Source organism: Triticum urartu, chromosome 5A, assembly GCF_056163025.1.
Source record: "Triticum urartu cultivar PI428250 chromosome 5A, HENAU_Tu73, whole genome shotgun sequence".
Classification (NCBI taxonomy): domain Eukaryota; kingdom Viridiplantae; phylum Streptophyta; class Magnoliopsida; order Poales; family Poaceae; genus Triticum; species Triticum urartu.
The window spans coordinates 5314955-5335228 of NC_141877.1; the positions used below are offsets into that span (position 1 = coordinate 5314955).

At 44.0% G+C, this 20274-nt stretch overlaps 2 protein-coding genes across 2 annotated transcripts; one reads left to right on the plus strand and one right to left on the minus strand.

Annotated features, from left to right (window-relative positions):
- The first annotated feature begins 1275 nt into the window (after positions 1-1275).
- Positions 1276-20069, plus strand: LOC147967353 (uncharacterized). Its single transcript, XM_087522453.1, has 2 exons — positions 1276-1334; positions 18377-20069. Exons 1-2 carry the CDS (start codon positions 1293-1295, stop codon positions 19880-19882), a joined length of 1548 nt encoding a protein of 515 aa, XP_087378579.1. The 5' UTR covers positions 1276-1292; the 3' UTR covers positions 19883-20069.
- Positions 10317-14622, minus strand: LOC147967354 (uncharacterized). The gene is made up of 5 exons (XM_087522452.1): positions 12964-14622; positions 12415-12715; positions 11639-12329; positions 11477-11557; positions 10317-11384 (listed from the first exon to the last, which is right to left on the minus strand). Exons 1-5 carry the CDS (start codon positions 14534-14536, stop codon positions 10863-10865), a joined length of 3168 nt encoding a protein of 1055 aa, XP_087378578.1. The 5' UTR covers positions 14537-14622; the 3' UTR covers positions 10317-10862.
- Positions 20070-20274: the final 205 nt, after the last annotated feature.

Sequence of the window (20274 nt, forward strand, 5' to 3'; positions counted from 1 at the left end):
GAAGAAGTCGACTTAGTCATAGGTGTCAAATTCAAATATTGTAATGGTTCTATCGTAGTTGTCGATGTTTTGTATTCCACTTGTTGATGATTTTGGCCTCATCACCTTACATCGACTTTAATAAAGATGATAGTGTGCATCATATTGATGCGAGCCAGGCGTCTCAACCTCCTTTTTGAAAGAAAAAACTCACCAAAAGTATTTCACATATAGGGAACTACTCCACAGAATGCACATCAATCCCTCTAATTTTCTTTCATCTAAACTGACCAATCAATAGATTAATACACCAGACAGCAACATGCACATATAAATTATCCAATCAACCATAATAATCTGGACATAAAGTATATTCATCACATACTAAAAGATGCATGCATGATTACATATAGATGATCACATTCAAGTTAGACAGCTCAGGTCATCTAGACAACCAAGCATGAGAGAGAGAGAGAGAGCTAGGGGGACGAAAAAGCATTGCAGAGACCGAGCTCCACATAGATCTTTATTTTTTTCAGCGAAAATACTATTTTCACACATTGAAAAAATCTGAAAAAAAGTCTATACATACATGTGTATTTGTATTATACACGTATGAAATTTCATGAACATATATGTTTTCATGTAGTGTATATGAAAAAGATAAATACACAGATTAATATAGGCTATATCTTTGTTGTTTTTATGTCAGATATTTATCTTTTTTGTGTAGCACGCAAATAACTGAATTACATGATGAAACTTTTTACTTACTTGACAAACATGCATATGTATTTGTATAAAAAAATTTAATATTTTTTGAAACTTTTAAGTATATTTTGAATTTTTTTTGGCAAAACGGGCTCAATGGAGCCCGGCCTCTGCAAGGCCGCACTCCTAGGGGGTGGACTACTCGGACCTCATCAAAGAGTAGCGCAAGATGAATTATTGGCAAAGATGGCAGGGAATTCCTCCGTTCGGAAATGTGACAAAAATGGTGCCTTTTTCGTGATGGAGAAGGCCTAAATTTTGACGTCTGCAGGTGCCACCCAAAAAGACAAGCATATACCTTGCTCTAGCAAATTAATTGTTCTTTGCTGATGGCATCAAGAAAAGTGAACTAACAAATTTCTGTGCAAGGAAGGAATTAAGTATGCAGTGCGACCCAAGTTTTTATTATGCTTTTGGTACGTTCAAGCCTATCCCAGCGTACACACTGCACACAAGAAAAGTGCCTTGCATGCTGGGCAAAATAAGTCTTCTATAAATATCCACAGACAGGATGGTCTATCAGGGTTCTTGAGCCATGCAGGATGGAGACGGAGGGAACCACTTCTCAAGGACCAACAGAAATGGTAATTTTCTTGATTAAGTTTATTTAATCTCTTTTATTCTATCCTCAGTTTCTCACAAGATTTCTACTGTACAATGAGAGTATGACGCTAGGCTCTGTCGATCTTATTTTATTAATTATACTAAGATTTCTACATAGAGAACGTGTGAAGCTAGGCTTTGTCGGTCTCTCTCTAAAAGAAAACTAGTATATGAATCAATATACTGAGCTTCATATATGTCATTTCCTATCAATCTAAACGTACGTGTATAAGTATAACTCATCAACCCAGTAGCTATGACAGCGGTGCAGCTTAAGTTCTGCTCCCGAGCTCACATGCACCCTAGTGAACCGCAAAATTTTAAAATTAGCAAAAAAAAAGTTCAAAACAAGTATGAACTTTTTGCAACAAACATGTCTTAGTATTGGAAGTGACATTCGCGGTGCTCTAAAAAAATCAGTGCTCCAAAATGACTGTGCGTTGCTATGGGCTAATGCGTATATTTTAGGAAGCATCTCTGGTCTGAACTCTTAATCCAATTATGCCCCTTAATCTAGTATGTTACACCTACTGTTTTTTGTAAATGCATTCTTTATTATTTTGGTTGTCGGTATATCATGGCGAAAATTTTGAGCTACCAAATAAAATTCACTATTTAGACATGCATGACCTTGGTATCAAGAATGATTGCTTACATAATTTTTGGAATATGTGTTGAAACACATATCCATTTTAAAATAGGAACAATATTTATATTTACAAAAATCCAAGAGTTTGTACAATTCGTGAATGTATGCGGTTAACATGAAATTGTGAAAGAAAAAAATGTCTATAAGTCATTTACTAATGAGATGACATATATGATATTTTGATATCTTGGGATAGAATGCAAGATGGGCCAATGCAAATCAATAATGCATGTCCACTCTCCTCTTGTGAATGTCTTCTCTTATAGGCGCCATACAACCTAGATAGTTGTTGCCTGTCAGAATCAATGGACATCATCTTCCTCAACTTTGTGGCAGCCTTGCTTATGACGAACCTGCAAAAGATGGAATTAATCAACGAAAGCGTCATGCAATTGAAGCTTGATAATCACAAAATGAATGACTACTTTATATAAGAAGTTAGGTAACAACAGATTATAAAACATATCAAGCTTGACCTATGCTTTTTAACAAATAATCACTTTACCATCCTCTGTAACCTATGCTGACATGTTATATTTGGAAAATAACATACTTATTTTCTAAATTGCATAATTGAAAAGAAATCATGAACTGTAGGCAAAAGAATGACAGACCAAGCATTACAGATTAGGCAGAGCAACTGTTCTGTTTTAAACCGACATTTCAGTTATCAGTAGCTTTTGGTGGAACATGTTGCAGATGACATCAATCTGTTACAATGTTGATTGGGTTAGCACGATGGAGTTAGTAGTCTACTAGGATATGTGTGTGATGTTACCTGCTGAGGTAATGTTTTAAATAGCGGGCTATGAAAAATAGCGGCGGGCCTCCAAATCAGCTACAACGGAGCTATAGCGGGGTAAAGCGGGCTATTTGTGAAGGCGGCTATTTAGCGGCACCTTACTGAAAAGGCTATAGCGGGCTATAGTGAAGCTATAGCCGACTATTTAAAACTATGGCTGAGGGAGGTCATTGAAGTGGCCATCCATGGCGGCCTCCTTACGTGCGTTGACACATGACCTCATCCGTTAGTGTCACACCGACATGTGCAGATTCCCCATAGATCGCTTTGTGCTCTCGGGGTGGTGGTTGTTGGGTTGATCCATCTGTTCTCATCCAACCATGCTTCAAGCGATGCGAAAATCTGCTATGATCGATTGGGTGTTTTGATACAACCATTGTGGCAGGGCAATCTGCTACAAGCAACCATGACATGGGGTAGAGTTGTATCCACGGTGGGAAAATGCTACAACCGGCATTATTTCTTGCTAGAACCAGTGCCAACCGGTGCTACGACAGCTGCCAGAAATTTGCTGGAACCGATGGTGGCAGGTGCTGGAACCGGTGGTGGTGGATGATGCAATCAGCCATCTAGGTTGTTGGAACCGGAAGTTGCAAATGTGGAGCGGCAGTAGATGATGCTATGATGCACCCCTTTTCACTGGAACCGGCTTCGGTGGGGGCTGCAACCAGCCATGGACGGAGCTGCGAGCATGGGGCCACACAGGATGAGGGGGGACGTGCTGGAAACTTAGCATGAGGGGGCAGAGGTGGTGCATGCGGTGCCCATAGACGGCAACTCTAAGCGTTGGTGTTTCGATGAGGGACACACGAGACCTCACGCGGTGGTGTCATGTCCATGGCTAGGTTTTTTTCCCCTATAATGCCTTTTTTATATTTGCGATCTCGACGGAGGGGTGCTTTGAGCTCGCCAGTGCAGCGCTTCAAGCTCGCCAGTAGTGGTGGGCAGGGCTCTCGCAAAGCATGATGTTAAAGATTTCCTCATGGTGTGGTGAGCGCGAGCCATGAGGGAAGGATTGGAGAAGGAAGACATGTACATGAAGGAGGGGGGAGAAACATGGGTGATCGAGCAATTGTGGTTTGTCCAATCAAATGGCCATGCGGCGATCGGGCAAACTTTTGGTCAGTCGCATGATGCCTAGCGTTGGCCTTGTACCAAACCCTAGTAAATCAAATCAAGGCAAAAACTAGTGGAGTAGCTTGATTTGTACCTCCCCAGTAGAAAGCACAATGACTTTTGATTCGATGGAGAACAACGAGCGGGATCGTCTCTAGGGACGAATCCGCTCCACCATGTCCACCTATTGCTTCATCTTTTATTCCTTCTCTGACTCCCACAGCCTCAACTTCACCTACACCTTCGAGCTCCCCACTTCCGTTGTTGCCTTTTACCCGGCATCTAGGGTCCTGTACCTCGAGGGGAGCGGCGGGGGCATGTAGCAGATGGTCCTCACCGTGGGAGGAGCAGCTACAAGGTACATCATTTAGGAGGAGCTATAGCTTATGGGCCTAGACGCTAGAGGAGGAGAAGGAGGAGCAGCCGAAGGTAGAGGAGGAGGAGGTGAATGACTACGCCCGAAGGTGGAGAGCGGCCTGACCGGAAACCCATGGATGCAACGATGGGGGAGGCGAGGAGAAGACGAAGGCGTCGCCAACTGAAATGCAAGGAGGCATAGGAGGGGAGAATGGGAAGCTAGTGGGTAGGAGGTAAGGTTAGAGCATCTCCAAGAGGCTATGTATCTCGGACACACAAAAAGCAGTTTTACATTACCTTTTTTTAGGGAAACTTGCCGCCGCTTTATTTAAGAACCAAAGATCGGAATGTCATCCGAGATTACATCTAAGATAGAGTCCGGGGGGACACCAAACCAAATATTACATAAGCCCTCCTCTGCAGCTACTCTTGCTAAGTGATGAGCGACAACATTTGCAAACCTACTAACCCACGATACACGAGACTCCACTCGCGAGGCAAGAATCTGTTTAATCTCCCAAAACCATGGGCCATAAACAGAGAGATCCTGCTGCTCCTGATTGATTCTGTGCACGACCATCTTGTTGTCAAGCTCGACATGCACTCATGCAATGTTAAGATCTTGCGCGAGCTGTAAGGCCTTCTTGCATGCCAAAATCTCAGATGCTTCAGGGTCAGAAATGTGCAAGAAGTGGTGGCAGAGGCCCGCGACAAAACCTCCATTATGATCCTGCAGAACCTCTCCTCCACCGGCATTACCTGTGGTTCTTGCAACATCGCTGTCAGAATTGATCTTCATCCAGCCCTCCTCCGGCACCTCCCACCAATAAGTGCATTTTACATCAACTGAAACATTTTTGCTCCAATAGATGATGTAAAATACGGCACTATTTGTCTCCATTAGATGCCCTATTTTGGGCATGACAATTGTATATATATTGAACATATACATATCGAACTCATCTCAAATGAATCCATACAAACAAATTGTTCATCACACATCACACAAAACTGTTCATCAATGAAATAAACCGGAACACCATATACCATCATGCGCAATGCGGTTGTCACTTTGTTGCTGGTGATATGTCTAAGATTGCCGACACAATTTCTCCTCTATTCGAAGTACTGATCATTTTGCTTCACATAGTTGGTAATGTGATGGAACAAATCCAAAGACATCCTAAACCGATGCCGAAAGTATTGCTTTGGATAGGTTGGAGATGGCTCAACGTAGAGGCGCATCAATCTATCGTGAGCCTCTTTCCTATCCCTCTGAATCACATCACATCCATAAACGGAACCATCATGCTTTCGCTTTTTGTTCTTGTGCATCATCAAGGTCAAACCAACGTCCTCCTCTTCGGTCATGTCATATTCCTCTTCAGATAAGGAATCATCCCACAAAGAATAGGAATCACATGAACTCATCTACAATGCAATAGTTTGCATTACCATCTACTCATTTGTTCAAAGCAAAAACGAAAGAAAACATTTTTTACCTTGCAAACATAGAATGCGCGTAGGAGCACATCAGCCGGCAGTGCCTCGGAGGTTATGTGGTAGTCGTCGTGCCGGGGCAAATCGGCCGTGTGGACGTCGGGAAGGGCCTTGTAGCTGCCGACAGGTGAAATTCATGGTAAAAAAATGCCGCCACCCCGCCGTCTACGATGGACGATGGAGCAAAGCGGCGCGGCTCAGTGGCGACGTCACGAGGAAGTACCAGCTGCCCGACAGCTACTAGTCCATGTCGGCATCCTGCTGCAGGGCGACGAGCACTACTAGGGAAAAGCCTAGTAGCAGCGCGGGTTTTAGGCCTATCAGTAGCGCGGGTCGATGCGCTACTGAGAAGGCGCTACAGCTAACGTATAGCAGTAGCGTGCCTCCGCCCGCGCTACTGCTAAATGGGCTTAGTAGTAGCGTGTTCCTGAAGGTGCGCTACTGGTAATTAGTAGTAGCGCTTCTCCCTGCCCGCGCTGCTACTATTATTTCATATTTTATTTCTTTTTTATTTCATGTTGTATTCATACACCTTTACACAAGTTTTCATACAACAGGAATTTAGAAATTGTTTTGAAATCATAATGAGTTATTACATCACGGGGTGAAAGAACCGTGGACTAGTTTCAAGTGGATGGACATCCACTTGAAACTAATCCGCGGTTCTTTCACCCCGTGATGTAATAAATATCATCATCATCATCATATCATTAACAACTTATCATCATATACATCATTGTCATATAACACCTCCTCATTGTCATAGGACCTACTACATTCTCTTAAGACCTACTATATTCTCTAAGGTAAAATAGCAAAAAACAAGATAGCCCCTGACTCTCCATTTTGGAGAATGGAGATTATCCTGTCTCCAATTCTTACCTTTCGCTTAATGTTACTTCCAAGAACCTCCCCTTGCGAATGTCCAAACATTTTTTCCATTCTTTGATTAGTATGTGTGCACCGGTTTTAGAAATCCGATATGCACAGGTGAGCTCCTTAGATTGACCTGGCTATAGGTTCATAACTGCAAGGCGACCATTCTGATACATCAGATGAGGCACACAATCCATCGGGATTTCCTGTTGGAAAACATAGTAATAACTTCGTAGTTAGCAATGATGTACTAGTTTTAGAAGTATGCAAAAGATGCACGGATGTCGTAATAGTAAAAAATCTTACCAGGGTATCTCCATAGAAGTTACCGTGGTTTAACACGTGCACTAGTGGCAGTATTCACCATAATTTGGAGGAGTTCGATAATAGGTATTGTAATTCTCAAGAAAAGTACAATAAGCAATCAGATGACTTTTCTCCTTATAAGTTAATTCGGAGCCATCAGTGTAGTGGGTTTTGTCTACCATCTTCTGCACATTCTTTGAAGATTCAAAATAAGTTGTCAATGGAAATAAGTTGTCAACTATTTTAAAATAAACAATATAAATTAGTTAATAACTATGTTTGAGAAACTCACATTGCGGTAGAATAGGAAGCGTATCAACAAGGACCCAAATGTCCATATTGTCTTGCTCGATGTCAGGATTACCAAGATCCATGGTCACAATCATACCCTCATAAAAACCATATATTTTGCAAAGTGCTTCCCAATTTTGGCAACCAAAATGGGTTACGCTCTGAGAATTGTACAGATTTACTTCAAAATCGATATCATGATGGGTCCTTAGGTGTATTTTCTTTGTTTCAAAATTTTCATGGTCTTCAAAACCCATCCTCTCCAAGTCATAGCGTTTTGCATGGCATGGGATAAGCTAGTCGAATTGTAAAAGATGAAAATTAGACGTTGAAATAGTTAAAGTCATGCTTAATTACGAAAAAAAAACACTTGTCGTTGTTGCGTACCGTTTCAACATCGAAGGTCTCCTCGAGCTTAATGCTGAAGCGCCGATCTTCATCCAGCTCAACGAACCTGTCGCACATACCTCGATCGTCGTGGCACCAACTGCACTCCCCCGGGAGACTGTCGTCGTCCGAGTACGACATTTCCTACGTTCATAATTCAAAGATTAAACTTGTACAATTAAATATATGTACTAAAAAACCTAAATTAGATCATTATTTTTCGAGAAAATCCAGGCCACTCGATATTTCCTACATATTCTAGCACAAGTCATGCCAGAATTCACGGAAAAATCCGGCATGACATTTGCTAAAAAAGGACATATCGAGCGTCTGAAATTTGCCGGAACGGAAATTAATCAACACTCCGGCAAAACATAGGCCACTCGGAGGTGTAACCAAAACATGACCGGGCACTCCGGCAAAACAAGCGCCTGAAACTCATAAAGGACTCATATTGACATGGAGATTTGCCTGGTCTCACCTCGAGGTCGGAGGGGGTCGGTGACGGGGACGACGGCGGGAATGATGGAGGGGCTCCTTGATTTCTGCAAAAGCAAAAACCCTATTAATTCAACTAGTACATCCCGAATAATTGCTTAAACTAAAAAATAACAACAAATATGACATGTTCAACTAGTTCTATTAATTCAACTAGTTCTTACTAAATATAAACTTACTATAAATAGAAAAAAACTAGTTTTTTTCTAAAAATAAAGTAGTTCAATTAGTTATTTTAATTTTCTTACTAAAAATACATTAGTTCTATTATTCAACTAGTTTATTAATTTACTTACTAAACTAGTTCAACTAAAACTAAACTAATTCAACTAAAACTAAACTAGTTCTATTAATTCAACTCGTTCTTACTAAATATAAACTTACTATAAATAGAAAGAAACTAGTACATCTACTACTACTAATTAACATCTACTACTGCTAATTATACAACTAATTTACCATCACTACTACTAATTAATATCTACTACTACTAAAAATCATTATCTATGAACCCTAAATTAACATCTACTACTACTAAAATCATCTACTAACTAAGCAAAGAGAGAGGGGGTGGGGGGCTTACAGAGAGGGGAGAGACGGTGGCGGGGAGGTGCTCGGCGACGGAGGTAGGGGCGGCGAGGGCGGGCTCAGGATCGGGAGGCGGCGGTCCTGGGCGGGCTCGGGCGGTAGCGGTGAGGTCGAGGGCGGCTGCGGTGAGGTCGAGAGCGGCGGCGGGCGGCGGCGGTGAGGTTGAGGGCGGGCTCGGGCGGCGACGGTGAGGGAAGGCTCGGGCTCGGGCGGCGCGGTGCGACAGGAGTAGGGGAATAGGGGGAAAGGAGGACTTAGCGAAATTTTGAGCCGAGGGTGGTGGTTAAGTCGAACTAGCAGTAGCGGTCGTAAGGAAAACGCGCTATAGCTAACTTATCTATAGCGCGTTTTACATAAAAACGCTACTGCTAATGGAAGCAGTTATTTCTTTTGTTTATCCCAAAATCAGTAATGCTTTGTCGTGAAAAAACGCTGTAAGTCTAAGCAATGTGAAAACATCAAAAATACGGATTTCCGATCAGTTAACTTGCGTCTAGGTTCATATATGGTCACTCTCGTTGACTGCCCGCGTATTTGCCGATGACATGGCATGCCACACAAGCAGAGGCCCACTGTCAGTGACACATGCCGTTTCAAGGAGTCGCATGCGTGGTGTTTTTGCACAGACCTCCCTGCACTTATTTTCTTTTGCACAAAAATGTCCTTGCTGACAGTGGCCCCACCAAAACCCGGTCACCAGCGTGTTTATATAGCGTGCGTCGAGGGCGGGAAATAACACTGTGGCGAGCGGGCTAATGGCGGGAAATGGCTTTGGAAGAAGTACTGGATGGCGGGAATGAGCTTGCGAAAGCGGGAGTAGTCACGGGTGTCGCCGGCGCGTATCTCTTACATCTGTCAGACGTACGGGCGGCGGAGCAAAGGAAAGAGATGGTACAAATAGTTGGTACAAAAGACTTGAGTACACGTAACTGAACAAATTAGTCTCACTGCCCGAGTGGCTAGATGGTGTGGGTTGTTGCTAGCACGGTCTGGGTTCGAATCCCAGGCCACTCATTTTTTTGGTTTATGACTGAACATATCTGAAGAATGTATTTGAGCATAAAAATGTCAGTAAAACAATGAAAAAAGCAGGCCACTTTTTTGGGCATATGACAGTAAGCATATGTGCAGACTCAGTTTAGCTTATGGCTATGAATATATCTGAAGAATGTATTTGAGCATAAAAATGTCAGTAAAACAATGAAAAAAGCAGGCCACTTTTTTGGGCATATGACAGTAAGCATATGTGCAGACTCAGTTTAGCTTATGGCTATGAATATATCTGAAGAATGTATTTGAGCATAAAAATGTCAGTAAAACAATGAAAAAAGCAGGCCACTTTTTTGGGCATATGACAGTAAGCATATGTGCAGACTCAGTTTAGCTTATGGCTATGAATATATCTGAAGAATGTATTTGAGCATAAAAATGTCAGTAAAACAATGAAAAAAGCTGGCCACTTTTTTGGGCATATGACAGTAAGCATATGTGCAGACTCAGTTTAGCTTATGGCTATGAATATATCTGAAGAATGTATTTGAGCATAAAAATCTCAGTAAAACAATTCAAAAAGCAGACCACAGGCCACTTTTTTGGGCATATGACAGTAAGCATATGTGCAGACTCAGTATAGCTTATGGCTATGAACATATCTGCAGAATGTATTTGAGCATAAAAATCTCAGTAAAACAATTCAAAAAGCAGGCCACTCTTTTTGGGCATATAACAGAAAACATATGTGCAGACTCAATTTAGCTTATGGCTGTGAACATATCTGCAGAATGTATTTGAGCATAAAAATCTCGGTAAAACAATTCAAAAAGCAGGCCACTCTTTTTGGGCATATGACAGAAAACATATGTGCAGACTGATTTTGGGCATATGACAGTAAACATATGTGCAAACTGATTTTGGGCATATGACAGTAAACATATGTCATAGCTCCAAACTGGGAGAAGTAGCGAACAAAATCCATACTAAACAGGGAAATTAGTACTGACAAAAGCATGGTTCATTTGTCATGTAAACCTAAGCAGAACAAGGTCTTTTTTCCTGATTTACCCCAACAAAAGGAGCAGTTCATTCATGAACTATTCTACACAAAAGTTCATTCATGAACTTCATCACTTGGTCATCCAACTACAGAGATAGGAAATCATGCATGTCCTGAGGCCAGCCATCTCCAAACAGGCCATCTTGGGGTGCATTTTGGCTCACAAGTACCTCTTCTTCTCCCTGCATAAAAAGTGGTGGTTGCTGGCTGCTTTGTCCATCATTTCCAAAAAGCAAGTTGTAGAATCCTGGAGCAGCAGCCCTTGCTCCTCTGGGAGGATTACTTCCACTTGGGTAATTGCCACCTCTAGTTGCACTTGGAGCAGTTCCTCCCCTTGTTGCATTGCTTACTATTCTGCCTCCCCTTGTTGCATTGCTTGCACTTCTTCCTCCCCTTCTTGCATTGGTACCACTTCTACCACCCCTTGTTGCATTTCTTGCACTTATTCCTCCTCTTGTTGCATTGCTTCCACTTGTTCCTCCTCTCACCCTGCCCCTGGACATGGTTGTTGTCACCCTGCCTATAGGGATTGTGTCCCTAGCATTAGCAATAAAGCTAGACTCAGGCAGGGGACCAAAGTCCATAGGTGCAGGGTATGTAAATTTTTCCTGCCAATATAGTTAACAGATAACATATCATATGAGCAATTGTTAATTCAGAAAAAAAATATTCCAAAAAGAACCAACACTGCATATTTTACCCTTTCCTGCATCTTGTAAACCATAGAATCTGGAGTTTGTGTTGGATCAAACTGTGGGTAAACTCTGTGTGGCATAATGTTCTACAGAAGTACAAGTAATATATCAATGCACAAAAGTACAAGTAATATATCAATGTACAAGAAAAGATGTAAGAAACTTACAACAATTATGCTTGGATCATCGTATTCTTCTTCTGATTCCCCAGGTGCTTCCTCGGCAGGTGGTTGATTCACGTGTTTGTAATGCCCTTTCTTGTTATGATCAGCGCCCCCACAAACAGAGCAATGCATGCTAACACCATGCTTGGTCAACTTCCTAACTCCTTTCTTATCCTTCTTCTCCTCTGGATCTTTTTTCCTACTTTTCTTGGGCCTGCCCATTACTTTGGTGTATATGGGTGGAAAAACAGGATTGCCACGCATCTTTTCCCATTCCTCTGGATCCCTCATTGGCCTCATATTGAAGCCATAGCACTTCTTGTACTCCTCAACAGTGTAGCATGAATGGACCATGCTCTCAGGCTCAATTCTCTCATGCCTAAAACAAGCAATTGCATGATGACAAGGTATACCAGACAATTCCCACCTTTTGCAGTTACAGCTCAACATGTTCAGATCAACAATGTAAGTGTTGTTTAATGAGATAACCTGGAATACACCTCTTCCATACTCCCTCACCCTGCAATTTTTTGCCCACTCAACATACTTGTCCAGCTTCTTCTGTATCTTGGGGCAAAGCCTGCCTGTCCACTTTTCTGCCTCCCTTTGCTTACCAACCATCCTATTTGAAATCTTCCAGAAGATGTAATCCAGCATTGATTTAATTGGAAACTCTCTACCATCCAAAATGTAGCTACAAATATGTGTTCACACAATCAATGAAAGCAAATGCAACAGAAATCAAGCAATACATCATACTTGCAAACAATGAAACTAACCTGTTAAACACCTCACACATGTTATTCAGCAATATATCACACTTGCAGAAAGGGTCAAAGAAAGCTTTGATCCAAGTTCTTGGGGACAAGTTCTCAACCCAATTGAATGCTGCAAAGTTGTGATCTCTCATCTTATCCATGTTTCTGGTGTAGGCAGCTTCATTAGTGGATCTTGCTATGGCCCAGAGGTCATTCTTCAATTGTTCACCCTTGTGTACTTTGTGGAAATTTTGGTAAATGTGCCTAACACAGTTCCTATGTTCTGAATCAGGGAAAACTTTCTTCACAGCATTCGTCAACCCTACAACAACATAAACATCACTTAAAATATAATGATATTCTGTCGAGCTATCGAGCTAAAATCGAGCGAGCCAACATTGGCTCAAGATCGGCTTGTTTCTTGGTCGAGCTACATAAAGTGTTCAAACTCAGCTCGTTTCTTTTCAAGTCGATCTCGAGCGGTTCACGAGCCTCGAGCTTTTCTTGCATCCTAGTTCCAGAACTTTGGAATAGAACATTTTACAAATAAAAGAACAAAAAAACTATGACTCACCTTCTGTCTGTCACTCATAATGGTGAATGTTGATGTATTGATTATATTCAGGTCATCCTTCAAAGAGGCTAGAAACCACTCCCAACTGTGTGTTGACTCCACTTCACATATGCCAAATGCTATAGGGAAGATACAATCATTTGGATCAATCCCAACTGCTGTCAATATATTCCCCTTATATCTTGTTTTGATGTGACAACCATCAAGGAAAATTATTGGTCTGCAGCCCTTCAAAAAACCCCTCTTACATGCATCATAAGACCAGTACAATGTTGAGAAGTGGTCCTTTGTGACCTTGGCCTTGTCATCAAACACTTCCTTTGTGCACAAGAAAAATAGGCTCCCTGGATTGCTCCTTCTCAACTCCTGCCCATAGTCCCATAAAGTGTTGTATTGATCATCATCTTCTCCCCTGATTTCTTTAACGGCTGCTCTTCTTGCCCTTCCCAACTTACTCCTGTGAGCAACTAAGTTAAATTCTTGTTCCACCTTCTCTGAAAATTTCAGTAAGGGCATTTTCTCATTGCCTCTGAACTCTTCTCTGAACTGTTTAGTAAGAAAGGGAGCAGTAAGCACTTTCAGATCCCAAGCTTTGGTGCAAGTATGTTTGTCAGTATACTTCTTGATCTGAATGCTGCTGGATCTGTTGTCCTTGCCTGCCTTCAAGTACCAAGTACAATCATCCTTGCATACTGCCTCTAATGACCTGTTAGTATTCCTGAGCTTCCTCACCTTCACTCTATTTCTGACACTGTATGCATTGAGAGCATGTCTCAGCTCTATCATGTCTGCAAATACCATACCTAGCTTAAACACTGGTGCATTCAGGTCTGTGGTAGGGTTGAAAACACTGAATTTATGCTTCAACTTATCTTTCTCTTCTCTTGACATATTCAAATGACTGTCCTCCAGTGCATCTTCTGGGAGTTCTGCTTCATAGTCAGAAAATTCAGTCTTCTCTCTGTGGTCATCTACATTTTTGTCAACATGTGCATCAAACAGGTCATCGTCACCATCTTGCACATCAAAGTCACTCTCATAAAAATCCTCATCTGTTAACTCATCCTGAACATCACCCTCTTCTTCACTGCTCTGACCATGCTCCTCTCCTTGCTCTTCCTCCACTGCAGCTGTAAACCCAGAACTAGATCCTTCACCATATGACATCCTCCTCTTTGTTTTCCTTGATACATTCTGTCTTGGACTCTTTCCTTTCGCTGAGCAGCTAACATTTTCTTTTCCATTGTGTTTTGTGGGAGTAATGACCTTAGGCAGTTCTATCACTCCAGTAATCAAAACATCATCATCTGATGACTGCAAAGTTTCACCATGATCTACTACAAGCAGTAGGTTCTTGTGCTCTGTTGTTGCAATAATCATAAGAACAATATCTGCATCACATTGCATAAGCTTAAGCCCATCAGCAACGGTCTTCCCTGGTTGGCACCAATACACATCTAATTTGGAGGCTTCCATGTCATGTCCCAGTTGTGAAAGAAAATCCTTGATCCATAACATTGACCATGTGTCACTCTCACACATGTCAAACCAGTCAACCTCATAATCCATGTAAGTCTTGTTGCTCTCACTCCCACAGAACAAACCCTTGTGGTGGATCTGAACACTAAACAAGCCATCAAAATCACCTGCATTGTGAAAATAAAAAAATTCAGTAAGTAGGGTACGTCAAATTTACTGAAGAAAAATTCAGTTAACAAGTAAATAAGTACAACACAAGTTCAACAGCTAATTATCCATTATAGTACACATTTTGAGTACATTTTTAGTACACGCATTCAGCAGCTAATTATCCATTACAGTACCAATAGAGCACACAATCTTAAAAAAACAGAGTACACGCATTCAGTGTCAAAAAAATTCAATTAACTGCATGCAGTTTCTGAAATTCAGAGTACACACATTTAGTGTCAAAAAATTCAGTTAACTGCATGCAGTTTCTGAAATTCAGAGTAAACACATTTAGTGTCAAAAATTTCAGTAACTGCATGCACTTTCTGAAATTCAGAAGTTCAGTTAACTTCTTGCCCTTCCCAGTACAAACATCAGACATTTTTCAACTATATAATCTAACCAAACAGGGGACCTAGACCTTCCCGAACCCTAGTTCGATTTGCAAACAGCGGGCCTGGACCTTCAAAATCCAATCCGTCCTTTCAAGATCGGTTAAGAACAATGCGTCCATACGAGAAACTATCAAAGATAATGGCCATAACACATGAACCCTAGATACGCGAAACGGGGCAAGAAGAAGACGACCAGGAGCAGATGAGAGAAACAAGACGGAGGAGAGCAGGGAGGGGTGGGGGTGGGGGGGGGGGCAGACGTACCATACGACGGCGTAGCTTCGCCCGGACGTCGACGACGCGGTTCATTCATCGCCTCTGACGACGGCCGCCGTCAAGCACCGCCTCCTCCGCCTCCGCCTCTGTTTGATCGGGAAACGAAGCGGTGGGGAGTTAGAATGAATGGCCAGAGATATTGGGGTACCGCTCCGCAAATATGCACGGTTGGCTTGCTCCCGCCCTTGCAGGGACATTTTTGCGCAAAAGAAAATAAGTCCAGGGGGTCTGTACAAAAACACCACGCACGCGACTCCTTGAAACGGCCTGTGTCACTGACAGTGGGCCTCTGCTTGCGTGGCATGCCATGTCATCGGCGAATACGCAGGCAGTCAACGAGAGTGACCGTATATGAACCTAAACGCAAGTTAACTGACCAAAAATCCGTATTTTTAAAGTTGTAGCACTAAACTGCACATCCAACACAAGTTTAGTGACTACCAGTGATATTACCTCCTATAAAAATATATGTTTTGCATCGATTGTTGGATATGCTCGTAGAGAATCTCCAACATATGCGCTAAATAACCCGCACGCTAGATAAAACGGCTATATAGAGGCGTACGACCGAAAGTAGCGCGTTAGCAACCGCGCTATAATCCCGCGCAGGTAAACAAGATTCAGCGCATTGGGGAAAACTGCATCACGCACCCTATATTATGTGCACCAGCTCCAGCGCGCTGGGGAAAACTGCAGCCGCGCTAAATTTTGCAGCTCCTGGAAAAACAACCACCCTCCCGCATGCACTAAAATGCTATTTCGGCGCTGTAATTTTTTTAGCGCGGCACCTTATCATGCGTCTGTTAGAGATGCTCTTACAACGGCTTAGAGCGCGTTCTCGCTGAGACTTCTCTCAGTGAAAAGTGAGGTGGCGAGGGCCCCGTGCGCCAAGATTTGTGCCCGTCATCCAATGGCTTGGGGCGGGTTCGCACGAAAAGATGTCCTGGGGCATCGGTTCGTTAGCTTTTGGGAAGAATGAAGTTACCGGAATAGGATCCATAGAGAAGTGGCCATCCCTCTACAAATAGCTTATCAGTACCGTCACAAAGAAGTATTATATATTTTTTGCGTGAAAAACTTTCGATCTATTCATTAATTATCAAGATAGTACAAGAAAACACCAGAAGTAAAACTATATCCAGATTCCTAGACCACCTAGCGATGATTACAAACACTGAAACGAGCCGAAGGTGCGCTACCGTCATTGATATGGCCCCTCCATCATCGGAGCGGGACAAACCTTATTATAGTAGATAGTCGAGAAGTTTTGCATCTATAAAAATATATGTTTTGCATCGATTGTTGGATATGCTCGTAGAGAATCTCCAACATATGCGCTAAATAACCCGCACGCTAGATAAAACGGCTATATAGAGGCGTACGACCGAAAGTAGCGCGTTAGCAACCGCGCTATAATCCCGCGCAGGTAAACAAGATTCAGCGCATTGGGGAAAACTGCATCACGCACCCTATATTATGTGCACCAGCTCCAGCGCGCTGGGGAAAACTGCAGCCGCGCTAAATTTTGCAGCTCCTGGAAAAACAACCACCCTCCCGCATGCACTAAAATGCTATTTCGGCGCTGTAATTTTTTTAGCGCGGCACCTTATCATGCGTCTGTTAGAGATGCTCTTACAACGGCTTAGAGCGCGTTCTCGCTGAGACTTCTCTCAGTGAAAAGTGAGGTGGCGAGGGCCCCGTGCGCCAAGATTTGTGCCCGTCATCCAATGGCTTGGGGCGGGTTCGCACGAAAAGATGTCCTGGGGCATCGGTTCGTTAGCTTTTGGGAAGAATGAAGTTACCGGAATAGGATCCATAGAGAAGTGGCCATCCCTCTACAAATAGCTTATCAGTACCGTCACAAAGAAGTATTATATATTTTTTGCGTGAAAAACTTTCGATCTATTCATTAATTATCAAGATAGTACAAGAAAACACCAGAAGTAAAACTATATCCAGATTCCTAGACCACCTAGCGATGATTACAAACACTGAAGCGAGCCGAAGGTGCGCTACCGTCATTGATATGGCCCCTCCATCATCGGAGCGGGACAAACCTTATTATAGTAGATAGTCGAGAAGTCGTGCTAAGGCCTCAGGGGATGAGCGCCCTAGAACAACAACCTCTGCCAATGAAGAGAAGCGTGGATCGGAAGGATCCAACATTTGAACACACAAACAAAGACCAGATCCAAGTTGATTCACCAAAGACAAACGCCAACCGAATCCTGTGAGATCCACCAAAGACAAACCTCCGCATGCCCTCCGATGATACTAGAAGCACCACCAAGACATGGCTAGGGCGGGAAGAATCTTATTCCATCTTCAAAAAGCTGCTGCGCCTCGCCTTCCTGAACAGGACACAAACCCACCAAACTCAAAAATATCTAAAAACGAAGCCCTCCTTGGCCCCAAGGCCGTAGGAGACGAGGTAGGCCGGTGGCTGCATGGCAGGAGGCAGCGAAACCCTAGCGTCGGATGACTTGGGTGTGTGAGGACGAATGGGAACACTGATAGTGTGATTTCTAACTCGACCTCAAAGAAGTATAGTATATGAGGTTGTTGAATCTCAGTCGACTGAGACTTCACCAAGTTCACTAAGGAGTTTTTTTTTCATCGGTACTTATACTATAATAAACTAGCTAAAGAGGTAGTCGACCGTACTACCTTCGTCAGAGTTTATTAGACCCCCTTGTATTTTAGGTCCAACTTTGACCATGTAGTATTTAACTAAAAATATATAAAGTATATGCTTTTTTGCGGGTATATAAAAGTATATGCTACACAAATTATATCGTTGGATTTGTATTTAAAAGAGGTTTTCTATGGTATAATTTTCATAACATATAATTTATATTTTATTAGTTAAATTCATGGTCAAATTTTGGCTTAAAATGAAAGGTGGCCTAATAAACCCGGACGGAGGGAATAGTTAGTTGCTATACCTTTATTTATGTCTGACGAATTAGAAGTCTGCATAAAATGCTAAGTGGATCTCATAATTAATTTTGTTTGATTGAATTGTTGCACATGTGGGTATTGTCCGTAGGTTGTACCGGCGCCTAGCAACAGCGCACCCCCCGTGGACGTGCCGGTGCCGGTGCCCGTGGGAGCTGCTGAGCAAGACATAATAAGAAAGAAAAAGAGCTTGACAGACGATGTGGCCAAGGCTAGTGCCCGCAGGGACGGGCGACGCCCTGGCCGCATTGCCCCGTTGCAGAACTGGCGCATGTCCAAAACACTCATGGAGACGCTCATGGCGAAGAAGACCTCGGCAGACGATGATGTGGCCGTCGACGAGACGATCCACCTCGGCCTCGTCTCCTCGCGCCATAAACGCCAAGAGTCCCGCCAACTCAAGATCGAGCACCTGCACTGTCTCGCCGGCCGCAGCACCGACGGCGGCCAGGACGCCGCCAATTTCACGCGTCGTGCGCTGCTCCGCTTCAAGTCGAGGGAGGCGGAGATCCGGCTCCAGCACGGCCCACAGGTGATGGAGCAGCACGAAGGTCATGGCGATGATTATCACGTGCTGGAGGAGCTGCTCCTTGACGCCGGCTTCGTCCTGGAGCAGCTGTTGCGGCAGTGGGAAGCCGGAACGCGGCCCGCCATGGCGATGCGGCCCAAGCAGTACCGCTTGGAGATGGTGCTGCTCCCCAACCAGATCCCGTACCTTCTCCTCCAGGAGCTCATACGTATGGTGAAGATTCCAGCCCCGCCGCCGGTTGCGGCGGGCAATGAGAGCATCAGCGTGGGCGAAGAATGCTTCCTGCGAAGCATCGCCATTGGCTACGTGGTCGCCGAGCAGGCCTCGGAGTGGGTGCTCACCAAGTACACGGGTCCAGTGTACCACCTCCTGCACCTGGTGTACCTGCACCTGGAGCAGTCGCCGCCGCTGCTGCCGCCGCCGCCGCCGCCGAGGCGGAGGTCCCTGTGCCCCTGCTGGGCACGCTGCAGCTGCAACTGCAAGGCCTTCTCGGAGGCGGCCAGAGCAGCCGCTAAGAAGGCAGCGTCGGTCATCAGGCGGCGTGCGCCGGAGCCGGATGCCGCAGCCGGGCATGCGCTCCTCCGGACCGTGTGGTGGTCCTACAACCTGATCCCGCCGGCGCGGGACCTGCGCAGGGTGGGCATCCGGCTTCGGCCCAAGAAAGGGGCGCCGTGCCTGGCAGCCGTGGGCTTCCGGGACGGTGTGCTGGAGCTGCCGCCCCTGGAGTTCATCGGATTCGACTGTGATCTGCTCGTCAACCTGGTGGCCCTGGAGCTAGAATGGGAGAGCATCCGGCCGTTGTTCCTAAGCTACGCGGTGTTCATGGGGGAGCTGATGATGAACAAGACGGACATGAACGCGCTGCAGGACGCAGGCATTCTAACACTGTGCACGGCCACCCACCGGGTACCACGGCGGTGGGTCTTCTTCAGGATGCTGGCTGATCTCAACAACGGGCGCGAGCTGCACCACCACTTCGTCCAACTCGCCCGTCAAGTCAAAAGCTCCTATGACCACCTCAACAGCCGCGCCGCTGCGTGCCCCAGGTTCTCATGCTTTTCGGAGTGAGCACGCGCACCCAAGACTCGACCAGCGCCAAGGGATCAATAAAGAGACGACTAGCATGCCTCAAAACTGAATTTGGGTCGGTCTGATTTTTCTGACCGTTGATTGTTGCTGCAAAATCCATCCTCCATTTTATTTTTCTGTTGTGTGGTGTGTTTGCTTTTGTTTTTAAAGAAAACTCACCACTTTATTGGATAGTAATGGTTATAGGTACACGTTTTGGGTCATGAGAAACTCCCAATCAAATATGTCTATCTAAGCCTAGATTACAAGCGAACTTGCGTATGGTGTGTTTGCTGTGTGGGCTGGGAATTCGCCTAACCTCTGTTTTGGGTCAGTCAATCGTTAGCAGGCTGAAACCCAGCCTTGCTATATCTTTCTTGTGTATCGTTTTC